General features: G+C 48.6%; 1 protein-coding gene across 3 annotated transcripts in view; it reads right to left on the reverse strand.

Moving 5' to 3' along the window:
* The window catches only part of EPHB1 (EPH receptor B1), a 322,262-nt gene that overhangs the window by 255,041 nt on the left and 49,856 nt on the right, over positions 1–17,365 (reverse strand). For all 3 annotated transcript variants that reach the window (XM_042999022.1, XM_042999024.1, XM_042999023.1), the window contains exon 3: positions 13,988–14,669. In XM_042999022.1, coding sequence (XP_042854956.1) covers positions 13,988–14,669 — 682 coding nt within the window. The remainder of the gene's footprint in view (positions 1–13,987; positions 14,670–17,365) is intronic.

The following is a 17,365-nucleotide window of genomic DNA, read 5'->3' on the forward strand; positions in this document are numbered from 1 at the left end:
GTATGCACGTTCAAAGACAGAGAGCGAGGAGGAGAGTGAAAGGGAGAAAGCAAAGGTCTCTGTGAAAGGAGAGAGCAGATGGCTTCTCCCTCGCCCCCTCTGTGTACCCGGGCCCCCGTGTTGGCAAACAGCACACAATGTCTGTCTACAGAGCTCTTTGTGGGCTATGAAGGAGGGGCCGGCACACAGCTACAGGCAGGAAAGGAGTCTGTGGGGAAGGCCTGAAAAGGCCCGGCCCCTGGGAGAAGCCAGGGTAGGGAGAGGATGGAGACCATCAACCCATGGGATGGATATCCAGGAGCAACACTGCCCCCTCCTCCCGGCCCAGAAGGAAGTGGCTGTATGGATATTCAGTTGGCTTGCGTACTGATGTGTTATCAGTTCTCTGGATAGCAAAGCCATTGCCCCCAGAGCTGCAGAAGGTCCTGGAGGGAAGGGGGATCTACTGCTCACTCTTGCATTGTCAGTCCCAAATAACTGACTTTCTATTAGAAGAAATTCTTAGGTGAGTGGGCAGAGGTACCCACAAAGCAGGAGTGGCGGCGTCAACCCCAAAGGCTGAAATCAATCACTCTGATTGGGAAAGTTAAATTCAACAATGCACAGCTTTGGTTACTGGTTTTTAACTCATAGCTGGATTGAAAGATTTAAAAAATGTTAGGGGAAAAAAAAAAGGGGAGCTTAAAAGAATTCTCAAAAGGGGAGAATAATAAAAAAATGGGGTTGAAAAGCTAAAAAAAAAAAAAAAAAATAGGAATATGCTCCAGAAAAATACAGAAATGAGCACAGAGAAGCAGGGCATTCTACAAAGACACTTAAAAAAAAAAGCTATTGTTCTTTTTAATGAATGGTCTCATTATCAGCATGTGTGACTATATATTAGTAATTCTGATGACAAAAATCACTCTTGTAATATTTGCAATCAATTTCAATGATAAACATTGATTTCTTCCATTTTACTACATGAAAGAACTCATTTTTATTGTAGTTTGCATGTAAACAGTTTCCAAGGGAAAAAAATAAAAACAGTGAATGGAAATAACCATCCATTCATTAAACTTCTACCAATGAAATGTGTTTCTCTTTTCTTCCTTTTTGAATCAAGTCCAGAGAGAAGACAGACAAGAGAATAGAGTCAATGGACGAAAAGAAAAGAAAACAGGGAGACCAACTTGGCCAAAGATGCAGAGAGGAAGACAAACAGAACCAGCAGGAAAAGAAAAGCCCCACGTCACAAGGACCTCCACATTCAGATCAATGCAGGCATGTGTGTGATAGACCCAAAAACCAAATAGAAACCCTCAAATCGCCTAATTCCCAGAACAGGCAAATTTTTGCCAAGTTCATGATTTGGCAGAGTTCTTGCATATTCCATACAATTTCAATGAGAAGCTGTATCCATCTTGTTCTAAGAGCAGATTGTCATTTTCCACTTGAAATACACACGTTGCACTGACCTTATGTCCTCTGTCAAACTGAGACATTGTCACCAACTTTTAGTGAAAGGGTTTCATAATGTATGGGCTTTTGGCCATTCTGTTGATTTTGTTCTGTGTGTGTGTGTGTGTGTGTGTGTGCGTGCGTGTGTGCGTACAGCGTGTCACTATATTGGACAACAGACAGACAAGGCCTCTGCCATCACTGGTTACTTCCTCCATCTGGTTCTGCCATCATCACCTCTATAAGCACATGCCTTGTCAGCGACTCCGCATGGTTCCTGCCCAGTTTCTACGGAGCTTACGCTACTCAGTGCAGCTAGGATGTTTTCTTACACATGCAAAGCCTTTCTTCTTCCTCAGCTCTCACCCTGATTCCACAAATTTTGTTTTCAATGCATTTTGTTTTGTACTCATTAAACAGATGACACACAGCGGGCATTTGGGACACAGAGACACAGCAAGCATGGCCCTGCCCATGAGGAGCTTGGGAAGTAGGTGACAGAGATTGAAAGGCTAGGTGGAGGACAGAGGTGGAGGGGTTCAACTTCAAGCACAGTCCCTCCACGGATCTCCTGGGTCATCCGTAACCAATGGGAAATGCATATCAAATTGATGGGTTTTCCTTGGGTCCCTTAGTGAAGGATTATATCACAGTCCAAATGGGATGCTGAAGGCCCAACCCCCACCACAAATCACAGTTCTGCCCTGTGGGAATCTCTCTCTTCTCCAGCTGGGGGTAGGGAGTGAGGAGAGGAAGAGTAGAGAATAGCAGTTATCAGCCAGGCCCCAGAGTCCTACATTGTATGACCTTGGTAAAGTTACTTAGCTTCTTTGTGCCTTGGTATCTTCAACTGAAAAATGAGGTTGATAATCATATGTACCTCATAGGGCTATTGTAAGGATTTAAGAGATAATGCACGAAAAGAATTAGGCAGAGCATCTGGTACATGGTGAGTTCTCTGCAAATAATAGCCCCGCTGTATTAGTGCTTCAGGCAAGCTGGAAGCCAATCCAGAAAGGTTTGCTCCCTACCCAAATGATAGCCATCACCATGATCTGACAGTGAATGGTGAGACTGCCCAGAAGATTATATAAGCTGCTTCCTTAGCCCAGGTACACAGGGCAAATCAGCATTCTTTCCACACATCAGTCATTTTGCATCCCATCTTCATTGCTTTTTGCCACATCTATGTACCAGGTTTTTAGTCTATTAGTTAAGTTATTATTTTTCTTTAAGTTGACTCATTTAACCTGAATGTATTTATTTTCACAGAAAATAACAGAAAAGTGAGGAAGGAAGCAGGGGAGAGAAAAGGCAGGGGCAGGGAAGGGAGAGGAGAGCACAGGTGGGGAGGGGAGCAGACAAGAGAGGAGGGGCGACTGAAACAAGGAAGGGAAAAAGGAAGTCCCTGGTCTCAGAGAGAAAGAAAACCCGCAGAGTTGGAAGACAAAAGCCACAGAGAGAAGGAGGCAGTGAGCAGCCACCCAGGGCTAAGATCAGGCTTGCTGGTAGAAGCAGGGCCAGGGCTTCAGCAGGGCTGCAGGATTTAGCTCTGGCCTGGGGAGTAGATGCCTGGTCAGTGGCAGGACTGACACTGCTGGACAGCTCTGCTGAGGGTGGGTTGGTGCAGAAGAAACAAAGAGGAGGGTGGGGCAGGTGAGGGCTGAGCACTGGTGATTTAGGAAGGGGCAGCTGAGGGGGAGCCACCAGGGTGTGCTGAAACCCTAAGCCCCAGAGTTAAGCTGGGAGAACTGAAGGAAAGGATGTGTGGTAGAGGGTCTGGGCCAAAGGGTAAGAGCTGAGAGATGCAGGGAGCAGAGCAGGGCTGCACGGGGTGAGCAAGGAGCCCAGAACTGGCTCCGGGCAGGAGAGGAAGGATGGGAAAAGTGAGGTGTATTTCCCCACAAACCAGGCTGGCCGGGTTTTCTGGGACTGGACCAGGAGAACAGCCTGGCCCTTGAGCACCAGCATCTGTTCCTGTCCTGTCCCATCTGCAGACCGGTCACCTGCCACTAACTAAGAAATGTCAAAATGGGTGAGCGGCATGTGCCAACATGTCCTGATGCTATAGATGGACAAAGAACAGATCAAGGGCGGATATATGGCAGGAGGGAACGGGACACAGGGGGACAGAGGAAAGTGAGGAATAGACCATGCCATGGAGGGAGCAAACCCCAAAAGGTCTGCAACAAGCAAACCACCTGATTTAATGATGTGTTGTACAGGAACGCTTGTCGAGTCCCGTACAACTGAACATCAGGGCAACTTGTGAATGCTACCATGTTCAATGCCCTACAAAGCAAGACAAATGTAAACTGAAACCACAGTGGGTTGCTGGTTTTCATCTACCAGATTGGCAAAGATAAAAATGATCGACATTTTGTTCTCTTGGCAAAGGTGTGGGGAGTAGGCACTCTCTTACGCTGTTGGAGGTAGGAAAATTGGTAGAAAATGCCCTTTTTTTTTTTTCTGGAGGACTATTCAGGAACATCTCTCAAAATTAGAAATGTATATACTCTGATTCAGCAATTTTTCTTCTAGTATATGTGCTGCCGAAGCGAGCACAGCAATTTTTCTTCTAAGAATTTCCTGCACCCTTAGTTCTTAGAAAAGTGCTTGGCACATAGAAAGTCCTCAATAAATATTCATTGCATAAATTAATTAAGGAATTTGACTCGCAGATATACTCGTACACAAGTACAAAGATAAATGCAAGGATCTTTGTTGAAATATTGTTTAGAAATAACAACAACAACAACAAAAAAAACCAGGAAGCAACCTACATGTATATAAATGAAGAACAATGAAGGCACACCCATTTAACACAACACTACAGAATCATTTGGAAAAATGAGGCAGATTTCTGTGTAATACAGAATAAGTATTTCATTGTTGAAAACTTCATTGTTAAATAAGAAACAGGTGGGGTGACTAGGTAAAAAGCCCTGGGTAATATGTCTCTATACAGGTGGGAAAAAGATATAGCTATATTCTGAGTGTGCAAATGCACACACTTTTCTTTGCATATTAGAAACTTTAACAGCTAGGGCCCCTGGTGAGGACAAGAGTGGGAGGGAAACTTTTTCCTATTTACTACCTGTCCAAAACATTTTTAATTTTTAAAAAATTTTTTTAACATTTATTCATTTTTGAGAGATGGAGAAACAGAGCATGAGTGGGTTAGGGGCAGAGAGAGAGGGAGAACAGAATCTGAAGCAGGCTCCATCTAGGCTCTGAGCTGTCAGTACAGAGCCTGATGCGGGGCTCAAACCCATGGACTGGGAGATCATGACCTGAGCTGAAGTTGGATGCTTAACTGAATGAACCGGTTACCCGGCTCCCACAAAACATTTTTAAAATAACAACAAAAAGTAACTTTGCAGAAGAGAGATTTGCATAAAAGTTCTACCCCAGGGACTGGATCAGTGAGCCTTGATTCACTATTAGGAAGAAGGGCTCCAATGAACCAGACTGCCTCAGGAAGTCTGAGTGTCTCATCACTGGAGGTGTTGAAAAGCAGGGTGGTGGACCACTGTGGGAAAGCAATGTATCATCTGGTGGGCTGGACTCACTCTCCTTAGAGGTCTTACCTAGCTGGGAGGAGCTATCCTCCACCGGGTCCCACCAGGGCAACATAGCTTCTTGTGACTCCCTTGTACTGTGGACATTGTAACCACTTTCCAGAGAGCTAAGAATGTAGCAGATTCTTAGAAGTAAAATCGCTCAATCTATGTACAGAAGTATAAAGGGCCTGGCATCTGTAGGTACCCAGTAAGTACCTAAAGAAAGAATGAGCACAGGTATCATTAGATCCACATGAACTCACAAGTGGAATCCAACTTGACTGAAGAACAGAAGGCCAGAACTGCCCAGACCTGCAAGGAGGAGACCAGAGCAGGTCCCCAAGGGTAATACCCAAAGACCAAGTAACTCCAGTCACCACTAGGAATGTGTCCCCATTCCTAGTGACAGTGGGCTATTCCAGGCAGAGTCCAGGGACAAGCCAGAAACCAAAGGACCTGTTTCTTTGTCCATCTCTTCCCCAGAACTGGGCCCTACCCTCAATAAAAACCTCTGTTAGGGCTGGGTTTGGCCCTCTCTGGCCCTGAATTTCTGTCCTGTGATTCTAAGAAGCCTCCTGAGACTCCCCACAGTGCCTCATTAGCCTCACCCTCACCTCTCCTGATTTCCTCCTGACCCCCTTGGCCAGAAGTGCGCTCGCACGTGCGCGCGCACACACACGCGCACACACACACACACACGCACACACACACACACACAGGATAAGCCCAGCCTATCTGCAGCTGCACGGATTCATTCTGCAACAGGCTGGGAGGATCCACAGGAAGGTGGGATGTTCTCTGTCGTAGGGGACAACTCCTGGGGCCCAGAGCCAACCTAGACATACTCCTGTATACTAAACCACATCTCCACAGGATTGGCCTGCCTTGCCCTCATTAGCTGGCCCTTGAAACAAAAATGGAAGGCCCAGCTGCCATATCAACTGGTACTCAAGCTCTTAGTTAAGCCACCAAAGAGTGTAGATATGACTTCTACAGGCAGAGACCTCTCCCCTAGGAAAAGACCAAGAGCATCCCTCTCTCCCTGTTCCTGTCAAAGCCCTCTTGGTAAACTAAGGTTTGCTCCTGGTGGTTTGCCCATGTCTGGGACGCATCCCTTCTCTGTTTGCAAATATCCTGGGCTGATTCTTCTCAGTCTTTTCCACCCCACTTCCTTCAGGGAGAAATAAGACCCAGGAGCATTAGGGCACTGTCAACACAGCTTGTCAAAGGCCAAAAGCAATGGGAAAAGAATTCAGACTGTCAGAGCTCCCTGGGGACCAGAACTGAAGAACCCCATTGCAAGCAGGCTCAGACTCAGAATGATTTTGATCTTCATGCTTCAAAATGAAATGTAGTGATTCCTCACCCAGGCAAGCAAGTTTGTGTGGATGTTCATCCTCAAGTTCTGCAGGCAGGGACTACCCGGCTCCAGAGCGAGATGGGGACAGGAAGCAAAGAGGGAAAGTCTGACCCCCACCCTGCCTGAGCTGGGATTCCGCCCTGGGGGCCCATGCTGGTTCTGAGACCCATTAGAGAGCCACAGTCAGGCCTCCAGCTGACATCCCCACCACCTTCCCTCTGTCCCCTTTTATAAGCACAAAGCTTTAGACCTCATCCTTCCCAGGGAGCTTAGGGTCGCCCCCCAACCCTAAGATGCTATGCAACCTCTGGGTGGCTCAACTAGCAGATGAACATGTCAGAGGATCTGGAGAGACAGGGTTGCAGCCAGAGAGGCTAAAAGAAGCTGTTGGCAGTCAATGTGGAGCTCTGTGCTGTACAGTGGGCAAATGTATGGCCACAGAACACGGTGCCAGGGAGCCCTGACCCAAGAAACAACAGTGGATAACACAGTCACAAGAGAGGGTTATCTATGAGAGAACAGCTGAGGCAAGCCTGATAGTCCTGAAGATACATGTTGTATGTTTAAGGATGGTTAACTTTAACAAAATCCAGTCTCACATGCAAAGGGAGATGGTGGCCTCCCCAGACCGGGATTCTGATCCCTGCTCTGACATTAGCCAGCCAGGGCTCTCTAGACTGGTACCCAGAAATGCTCCCTGGCTTTCCTCTCTCTGTGGATACCGTGGTGGTCTCTCATCATCCCACACGCCTGTCCAGCTTGAGTATTTTCAGACTCTCTAGTTCTGCATGGGCCAATGACGGTGCAGTAAGTGGTGACCTTAGGGTCTCAAGTGGACCGCTCGCCCGTGACAATTCCACTACCCACACCGTCTGAGTAATGGCTACATAGTGTGTCTGTCAGCATCTTTGATAGCACACATTTAGTAAGTGGTGGATTCCATGCCGGGCAGCTCTTGTGCACAGAACACTGCCAAATCGTTCTCAGTCACTCCAGCACTGACCTGGGAGAATCACAACTGTTTGGTCAACACCAGTGGAATTTGGTGCTTCCACCCAGGTCTTTCAAAGGCAGAGGGGCAGCACAGATCACAAGAGGACTTGGAACCTGAAGCTCCCCTCTCTTCCCTCCCTTCCCCTCTTGCTGTCCTCCACTATCACCAGAGCACAGGACCGAGTGCTCCTGCCTCATATGCTGGAGTCAGGGAGGCACAGGGGCATCCTTCCAGCTCTGTTTGCTGTTGCTCATGCTGGTGTCACAGCCCATTACATCCAGCCAATTACATTAGATTCTTCTCTCGAGGGCACTGGGCAGGGCCACTGTAGGGAGCAGAGGAAGCCCAAGAGACTTCTAAATGAAGTAGCCTGTTGGGAAATCCTATTATGAAGCTCATCTTACAAGGCTGCGGTGTTAATGACCCTGTCCTCCCTGAGCCCTGAGCAGAGCTGGTCTCCCTGGGGCTGGAGCAGAGGCTGACTGAGCTGCAGGCTTCCTCTCACTCACCAGCCAACAGCTGATGGGCTGGAGCTAGAAGACAGGGTTCCCAGTGCCCCGGATGCAGCTGCCAGGCTGGTGGCTGCGCCTGTGCACACAACTTCACTCACACACACACACACCCACACACACACACACACACACACACACACACACACACACACACACACCCTCCCCTTGGGACCCACTTTCTCTTTCAGCACCCAGGATGAGAATGCAGGTGGTAACCCAAAGCTGGGACCAGCAACCCCAAGAGAGATGGAAACAGGCCCCAGAACTTTTTTTTCCAAGGCGAGTGAAATTAGACATATTTTTCTCCACCTTCAAATCCTGCAGATTTTCTGTCTCAACTCCCCCAGGCTTATAAATTGGCTCATCTCAGCCACTCAAGTTGACAAAGGCACCAAAACTGTTGAAAGGTTCAAAATGTCCCTTGGGTTTCCAGGCATGAAGGAATTTACATGTAGGTAGAAAATTACCATGAAAAAAGGCCCCATTTGGAGAAAGGGGAGTGCCTAAGCAGCTGGGGAAGGACAGCAGCCTCTGGGCCATTGGCAAGGGAGTGGATGGCTTGAGGAGTGCCTGGGAGGGCTACACAGGACAAGTGCCAGAGAGGGTGTAGGCCCTAGCTCAGGGCTTTGACAGACATGTGGGGAGTGGGAGAGACATGAAACAGGGAGTTGGATGAACCAAGAACTGCTCTGGTCTTCTCCAGAAGTTGTCAAGGTCCTGCCAACATCTGGAGTTGGGATGGATGGTCTCAGCTGACTTGAGAGTCCCCTGGAAAAGCCATATAGATTCCTGGTTACGGCACACACGTCCTCAGCTCCAACCCTGATTGGCAGGACCTGAGAAAGTCACAGGAGTCCTGCAGGCTTGACGGTGCCCTTGAGGACAGCAATCCACCCCTGATGTTTGTTTGGAGAATAGCCCTGAGTGATCCAGCTGGTGCTGGCCAGCTGCAGGAAAGGCTGCTTTTTTCTGTAACTCCCAGACAGTCCTCCCTCAGCTTTCTGTCCCTCACTCCTCTGTCCATAGCCCCTTTCTCAGGCTTTCTAGCAGCTCGGCTTGTAGGGCCCTGCTCAAAGTGTGTTGATGCTCTGAGCATCTCCCTTCTGCTGGCCAGCTAGCCTCGTGCTCAGTCTGCCCAGCTTCCAGCCCACTCCTGCAGTCCCTTTTCCCAGACTCCTTCCATGTCACCTCAGGTCCACCCTTCTGCAAATCCCACAAGCCCAAGATGCCTTCAGTGACCTCCCCTGAGCCCCCTTCTTCTATACTCCAGCAACATAGAAGGTTCTGGTCTAGAGCTTAGATCTGGGGTCCTTGGCCTGGGCTCCACTTGACCTATGCAATACAATCTCAGAAGGGGTCACCTGGGGATATCATTTTATAAAACCTCTCCTGTGGGGTCTCATGCCCACCATGGAATCAAGAATCACTGCTGCAGATGACCATCCTCCTCAGGCTTGGGGAGTCTTCTCTCCTCACTCAGACCTCCAGCTCACAAAGACCACCTGCCTACACAACCTGCCTCAAGGCAGTTTGCATGGGCCACACCTTTCAAATGTGTATTAACTGACCCACTGACTTGTTGAGGGACAGTGAATCACACTGACATGCTGATCACTGGTCACTGCTGGACAGTCATGGAGCTGGGCCCACGCAGGTACAGGCAAGTGATGGATGAATATTCAGGTCTCCTGCTGACCTGTGTCTCTGAGTGGGGACATCACATGCCACCTTCATTCCAGAATTTTATCCCCTTAGAAGCCAGAGTCAGATGGTGTGTTTCAGGGCTTAAGGGCAATGCCATGGCATCGCATGGCTTTCATAGCATTCTCATATGCACTAATTATCCACTTAATTCTCATACACCCTAAGAAGTAGGCACAGAAGAAAGGGCTCTCATGGGAAAAGACTTACCTTAAAACTACCCAGAAGCTCACAGCAGAGTCAGGACTAAAACCAGTTCCTATCTCTAGGTTAGACCTCTTCCACCTGGATATACCCCTTTCCCCTTTCATCTTCCTAAACCCTCCCCTCGAGTGACAGCACCAACAACAAAGGCCTGGGCCCAATGGGTCAGCGTGTGCCTTCTACAGTGGTGAGCCAAGGCTGGCCTAAACACCCACAGGAACAGGAATAAGGGAGGATAGCAGGGAAGGTCATACATAGCATTGTCATTCTCTGAGTCCTGAGTATGGCTGGAGATGCAGGCTAATGAGACAGCTCTTTTTGGAAGCTCCCAGGACTATGTCTGGGAAGGAAAGCCAGGCCCTCAAGGAGTACTCAGGGGCAGAAACAGAATCAAGCCCCATGAGTATATTGCTCCAGCTAGGATCTGGCTGCCAGAGGCTGTTCTAGCACCTGAGACCCCTCCCTGGGCACCCAAATGGGATACCATAGTCTCCAAGCTTCCAACAGACAGCTAAGAGGCCTACACATGCCAGGTTCCCCCTAGCAACTGTCAGTCTCAGCCCAGCCCTCCTCCCCAAGACTGACTTCAGCTGGCACAATATTTCAGGCTCCATGGCACAGAGGAAGCTTGCTGAGTGCCAGCTCTCAGCGCCCCTGGCCCAGGGATGGGCAGACTGCACGCAGCCACACAGAAAATCAACTTAGCCATCAACCTGAGTAGGAAAGGTATGGGGTGGGTAAAGACAAAGCCATGAGTGCTCATTGATCGACTATACTATGAGCATAAGGTTTGAAGTTGGGGCAGATGGGCCATTTTCCTAGTAATTAATAATTTTATAGGCGGGACCAGAGTCACTGGAGGGGTCAGCAGGCTACTATGACTCTGACTGATTGGTCCAATCTGTGTGAGTATAAAGGATGAGTCCAGAAGAGGCCTTGGGCCATGGAGCCCTCTAGAAAGTGTGTCTGCCACTTGTGGCACATCCTAATGTATAAGGTCCCCCCAACAGCTTCCTCTGCTTGCCCCCATCTTGCCCCCACCCTCGTCAGGACAGGAGAGCTCTAGGCCAGGACCACTCTTCACTGGCTGGGCTACCTAACTGGTCTCCAGGTGCTTCTGCACAACAGAACAACAGGTCACCATGACTTTGACAGGAGCAGGTTTAGTAGACACAAAGTGAAGGTCAGAATAAGGTTCCTGTCCATGATGAAAGTCTGTCTTGCCAGAAAATAATATAAAGATATTCTATAGATTTGACACATGCAAAGGCCCAGATTCAAATATCCAGAGAAAAGTTTATCAGGTCAGTATAACTGAGTGAAGCCCAGAATCATCCAGGTTTGGCCCAGCCAGGCTCCAGGGCATTAATTCTCAGGGCTGTGTTGGAGGAGAATAGCTTGCCTTCCCTCCCCAGTCCTGCCAGGACAGCTGAAAGGGGCTCATCGTGTCTCACCCACAATTCTCTGGCATCCCCCATTCTCCATGCTTCTGGCCGGAGAACTGGCTACACTAGGTGGGCCACCCCAGAACTGCCGTCAAGGGCTATGGTGCCTACCTGACAGCACAGCACAAGCACCCAAAATGGGTGGGGTACCCTTGCCTGGAGACACATACAGGGACGAGTCACAAATCCTTCCACATGCACTGCCCATCTCCATCCAAAGGGTGCAGAGTCCTCCCAATATCACCGTCGATGGCCAAGACCTCTTTGCCTCCCTGGGGCAGCCCGCTTAGTTCTGGAAAGGGAGTCCTGGATGATCATCCATCAAAGCCAGATTACTAGCAGAGCCAATGGCTAAGATTTGGAGGATGTATCTTAAAGTCCTTGAGATAGGAAAAAACGTGGGCTTCTCTGCCCTTCTAGGACACAAGCTCAGCCAGGCTGCTGGGCTGTGAGACCCATGACACCACCTGGCTTGCCACTCTCTACTCTCAGAAATGCCACCAAAACGTGGCTGCCTATGCTTCTAAAATGGCAAAGTGATGCCCTGGCCACCCCGTTTCCTCCACCCTCCAGCGCATTTGCAATAGGCAATTTGTGAAATCAAGCCAGTTTCATAATAACTCTAGATTAGGAACGTCCACCAAAAGTCAGAAGGGGGTTGGAGCTGGGTAGGGAGAATGGAAAGAAGCCACTTGGATTTACATATTTGTCTCCATAGGCCATCCCACAACAACTGCAGGAGGTGACTTGACAAACAGCACAGACAGCAGAACCCCCCAAAAGAGAAAAGTTCCAATTAGCCCATAGAAATGAGAGCCTGTTCCCAGAGTCCCAATTAAATCAGAACCAATCAATGCTTGCCCTGATTCCTGCCATTCTGCTCGGGAAATAATGGGAAAAGCAAGAGGGCCCCAGCCAGGAAGTGCAGTGTGGCAGCTCTTTGAAGCCTGAAGAAATCATCAGCACTTTTGCAAGCGTCCCTGGCAGCTGCCGCACCTGCACCTTTAAGAACTCAGCCTAGTGCCCGGGTCCCCACTCAGACCCTGACAAATGCCAAAAAGGGCGCCTCCTGCCCCACCTCCAACCAGGGGGACAAAGAGGAACGCTGTGGGGCCAGGCTAGGCTGGTTTTAAAACTGTCTGCCTTGATTCATCACTTGATCTGGCACTCTCTCCCCTCTGTTTCCACACCATCCATCACGGGCACCATAACCAAGAAATCCAATAAAGACACAAAGGCCTTAGTTCTCCGCTCTCAGCAGGCCTCAGAAAGGCTGTGTGAGTGCCCCAGCCCAGGCAATTAGCTGAGTCCAAAGGATCGCAGAGCTGATGGGCATTAGCAATCCTGTGCCTGGTGCTTGGCTGCAGGTGTTTGGGGAGCAAGGTAAGAGAGGAAAGGGACAGGCAAAGACAATATGGTGGTCAGGCGGAGTGTCAGAGGGGGGCAACAGGGAGGATGGCTGATAGGAAGCTCATGAGAGAGCAGAGGGAGCTAATGGAGCTCCAACTCCAACCTGCCCCCAGAGGTCTGGGGCAACCTAAACGATGAGTTAGGGTCAAGGTGGTCATTTCTGAGGTCTATGTGGGAAGCCTTGCCCTTGAAAGAATCTGAAACTTTGAATGCCATGGGCAAAATTTAATCGAGGAACGAAGTCTTCTCTTCCCCAACTCTGGACACCCCCTCCCTGTATTCAGCTTCCATGCACTTACTAAAGAAATGAGTCATGGATTCTCTAGACCATCCTATTCATTCTCAGAGAAGAATCTCAAGCCAGTTCAGCTCATTTATTGCCATGTATTAGAAATGTGCTCTCTTGGACTGAGGAGAGCCATTGTGAGCACACAGTTCCGTGACACTCCCAAACTGCCAAGTTCTTATCACTCTGTATCCTTCGGAAGCAAAAGTAATACAATACCTGATACCACCTCCCCCCATTGCATTAGCTCATCTCCTTCCAGTACACAAAAGGTAGCTCCACCCCTGCCCCTGGCATTGAGCCCCTGGAGGAAGACAGCTGAGCAAAAGGCTTTGAGTTAATGAGCTACATGGGTTCAAGACCAAGGTGGGTTCTGGGGGAACTGAACTGAAATGACTTAAAGTATTTTGCAAATTCAGTCACTTCTCAACTACCCTTGAGTGAACTGCCCATGACAACCCAAATTCTCCATGCTTCAGAGCATGGGGCTGGACATGATGCAGGGGTGTGTGCATGGTGAAGGGCAAGAGAGTGCATACACAGACAAAACAGAATATGAATGTCCAGGGTTATTACGTGATTACCTACCATTTGGAATTCTATCTCTTTCCCCATCATGAACACTGCATTCTGGTTGGACACAGTTGAAAAATCATCATAGCTGGGGATGTAGATGCTCCAGACCTTTTGTGTGTGTTTTTTTTTAAGTTTTTAAAATTTATTTTTGAGAAAGAGAGATAGAGAGATAGAGAGAGATAGAAGCAGAGAGACAGGGAGGGGCAGAGGGAAAGGCAGAGAGAGAATCCCAAGCAGGGTCCGTGCTGTCAGTGCAGAGCCTGATGCAGGGCTTGAACCAAAGAGCCATGAGATCATGACCTGAGCTGCAAAAAAGAGTCAGATGCTTAACTGACTGAGCCACCCAGGAACCCCCCGACTCCCACAGAGCTTTGTAATAAGCTATCAGGCTCTTCTGCTCCTTTATGACCCAGAGCTGGAGGTGGGCAAGATTTGCAGATTGGACCCTGTCCCAGGTGGGCAAGAAGCAGAGGCCTTAAGAGGCCCCAGGACTTACCCTTGCAGGCCACGCTGTTCTCGGGCTCATAGCCAGGCTTGCAGGTGCAGCGCCCGATGGGCACCATCCACTCTCCATCCCCATTGCAGTAGAGTTTGATGGGCACGTCCACTTCCTCTGCATTGGGGATGCATGTCCCCCGAGCAATCACCAGAGACGTGCTCTCTGCCCCAGTCATGGTCTCTGGAAACACAGCAAAATTTTGCACAATGCTGGGACACTTCTTGAAGAAGACGCGAACAGAAAGGAGAGACATACAGGCTCCATAATCCTGGAAAGCGAGGTAAAAACCATTCCGAGTAAGAGGGCCAAAGCTCCTGACTTCTGTGTTGACCTTCATCAACCTTCCCCCAAAGTCCACCTGGGAGAAGCTCTCATCTGCAGCAATGGTGTCTACTTTGAGGTAGGGGGCCTCAGACCAGAAGGCTGACTTCTTGGTGGCAATAACTGAGTCCGTCTCATAGTAGTACAAGTTGAAGGTCTCCTTGCAGGAACCTGGGACGTTGGGGAGGCTGCTGCAGTCTCTCACAGTGAAGCGCATCTCTGTGTAGATGCGATGAGCCCCCCGCCGGTTGATGAAGGTGGTGAGCAGCCAGTTGTTCTGGTTGGGCTCAAAGACGTTGCACACCTGGTAGGTGCGGATGGTGTTCAGGTTTTCATCATAGCCACTGACTTCTTCCCACTGTACCAAGCAGGCCGCAGACACACACATGCAAAAACACAAAATAGAGAGTAAGAAGAAAAAAAGAGGCAGAGCAAAGAAGCCTCGTTCTGCAGAGGGCCTTATGAGCTCACCAGTCCGGCCACTTGACGTGAGAAATAAACATACCTAACCCTAATTTGTTTTTAAAGACCTCCTTATATGCAGACTTCAAATATTTCTCCGCTGGTCACCCTGAAATAGAACAGACTTTACTCTAGAAAGCCTTCCTTCATCTAACCTACAGCACTCCTGCTGTGACTATGGCTCATCACCTCCACAGGACAAGACTGAGGCTATCTGCCCTATGTGATGGCAACGACTTGATTCCTGAGTGACACAACCTCTCCTCTCTACAACCACTCTGTGGATTAGGGGTCTAATTACAGGACACCCCTCACCTTAGAAATCCTCATTTCCAAACCTAATTCTTTATGGTGGTTCCTTTAGAGTTGTGAAAAGCATATGAATATAAGGCTTTTCACAACCTCTCAACAAACTTAGATTCTCATAAACTTTTGTTTTATAACATCAATTCCTTTGAAAAAGCTAAACCATAAAACTGGTAGGAGTAGGGGCTACTAAGTGAGATGCTTAAGGAAACAAATCAAGCTTCATTGGGTGCAAACTGAAAGCAGGGATGTAATGGAGGAGAATGCTGGAGGATGTCACATAGGGAGGAAGGAGAGCTTCTTAACAGGGGAGAGACAGCATGCTTCACACTAGAAAAGAAAACTCTCATTTTTAGCAGCCCTGCAGGTGGGAAAGAGAAGAGGAACAATGCATTTATTAAGTGGTGTCTCTTGATCTTCCCTTTAACACTGAAAACTAGATATTATCACCCCCAATTTACAGATGAAAAGATATCATGCAATTCACCATGGTCACATGGCCATAAGAGACAGGATAGAGAGGAGAAAGAGGTATTTTGAATGGCCAAAGAAATTCACTTCCATCAGGGGTGGGAGGAGAGTCATGGGGCATTCTCTCTTCCTTGGGTTGGGACAGGAAGCCACTACCTGTACTGGCGAGCTCTCAGGACCCTGACTTCAAGAACTGAGAGTATTCCCAGGACGTTTCAATGTGTTCATTAAATTCTGTTCTGCTTGCCAGAAACAAATAAGGGACTGAAGAAATTAAACTTCTCCTTTTTAATGTTTATTTATTTTGGGAGTGGGAGAGAGAGAGAGTGTGCGCGCACGAGTGTGTGTGAGCAGGGGAGGGACAGAGAGAGAGTGAGAGAGAATCCCAAGCCGGCTCTGGGCTGTCAGCACAGAGCCTTATGCAGGGCTCAGTCCCATGGACCGCAAGATCATGACCTGAGCCAAAATCAAGAGCTGGATGCTCAACTGACTGAACCACCCAGGCGCCCCAAGAAATTAAACTTTATCTTACGTGAAAAGAAAAAACAGATGATGATCCTTGACTTTAATATTTAGCAGTAGCAAAAAGTAAAAGTACAAAATAGTATCTATTTCTTTAAATATTGTGCTAATTGCTTATTATTCACAGTATAGAGCTGAAATATATAAAATAGTATTCTTAATTTAAAAAGCTGACTTCAGGGCACCTGGGTGGTTCAGTCGGTTAAGTGTCCGACTTCGGCTCAGGTCTTGATCTAATGGTTCATGAGTTCAAGCCCAGTGTCGGGTTCTGTGCTGACAGCTCAGAGACTGGAGCCTATTTCATACTCTGTGTCTCCCTCTCTCTCTCTGCCCTTTCTCCACTGCCTCTCTTTCAAAAATAAACATTAAAAAAATTTTTTTAAGTTGAAGTCAATCTTGTGTGCATGGAAAATACACACAGTTGCTTCTTGCACAGAATTAAGCCCCCTGTAGGAGCGGGAGGGCCAGGCTGCCCTTCAAGCTTGCGCCAGAGCATCTGAGACCAGGCGTGGTGTGTAGAACAAACAGGCACGTAGAGAGCTGGCCCCGCCCACCCAGACCTGAAGAGTGACCTCATGGCCACTTCTGCCGCCCGGGCCCTGCCACTGAGGCACCTGAGTACCAATCTATCCAAGGCTCTTCTCCCCCATCCCCTTCCAGCACCCCCAGGAGTCAGTCTCTTCCTCAGCTTGGAGTCCTTGGTGAGTTCTTTCCAGATCCTTGCACATTGCCAAACGTCACCTGGAACTTTGCTTAATTTCTTATCGATTCTCTAGATGTCAAGGAACCACTTTTAACTCCTCTTAAAGATTATGTAATGTCCTAGTTAAATGTGTTTGTTAAAGTTATGTTCTGCTTGCCTGGGCTTCTGGAACCAGAAGCAAATATATTACAGAGAAGTCTCTGACAGCTGTTTTAGTTTCAATTTTCAGACCTCTCTCCCTTTCGTGGCCATTTTGAAATAACATTTCCCCAGTTGACCCTACATGACTTCTGAGAGGACAGCTTTCTTTTGCTGTTCTGTAGGTGCTTAAGCACAGCAGACTCCTAGTCCATGACTTCAGTTGGCCTGTGTGAAGTGGCGGCACAAACACAGGGCCCCTTTGTCAATGCACAGGTGAAGCCTGTGGCCCCATTTAGGGCAGGGACCTGTCCCAGCCAGAGCTGTTGACCCACTCAAGACAGCTGCGGCTTCGCTGTATGGGAGCAGGACAGGAAGCCCGCCTTTCAGGGCTCACCTTAGCACGGAGACTGTCACCACCAGCAGGTCTTAAATAGACAGAATGAGGCGTT

This window comes from Panthera tigris, chromosome C2 (assembly GCF_018350195.1).
Source record: "Panthera tigris isolate Pti1 chromosome C2, P.tigris_Pti1_mat1.1, whole genome shotgun sequence".
Taxonomy (NCBI): Eukaryota; Metazoa; Chordata; class Mammalia; order Carnivora; family Felidae; genus Panthera; species Panthera tigris.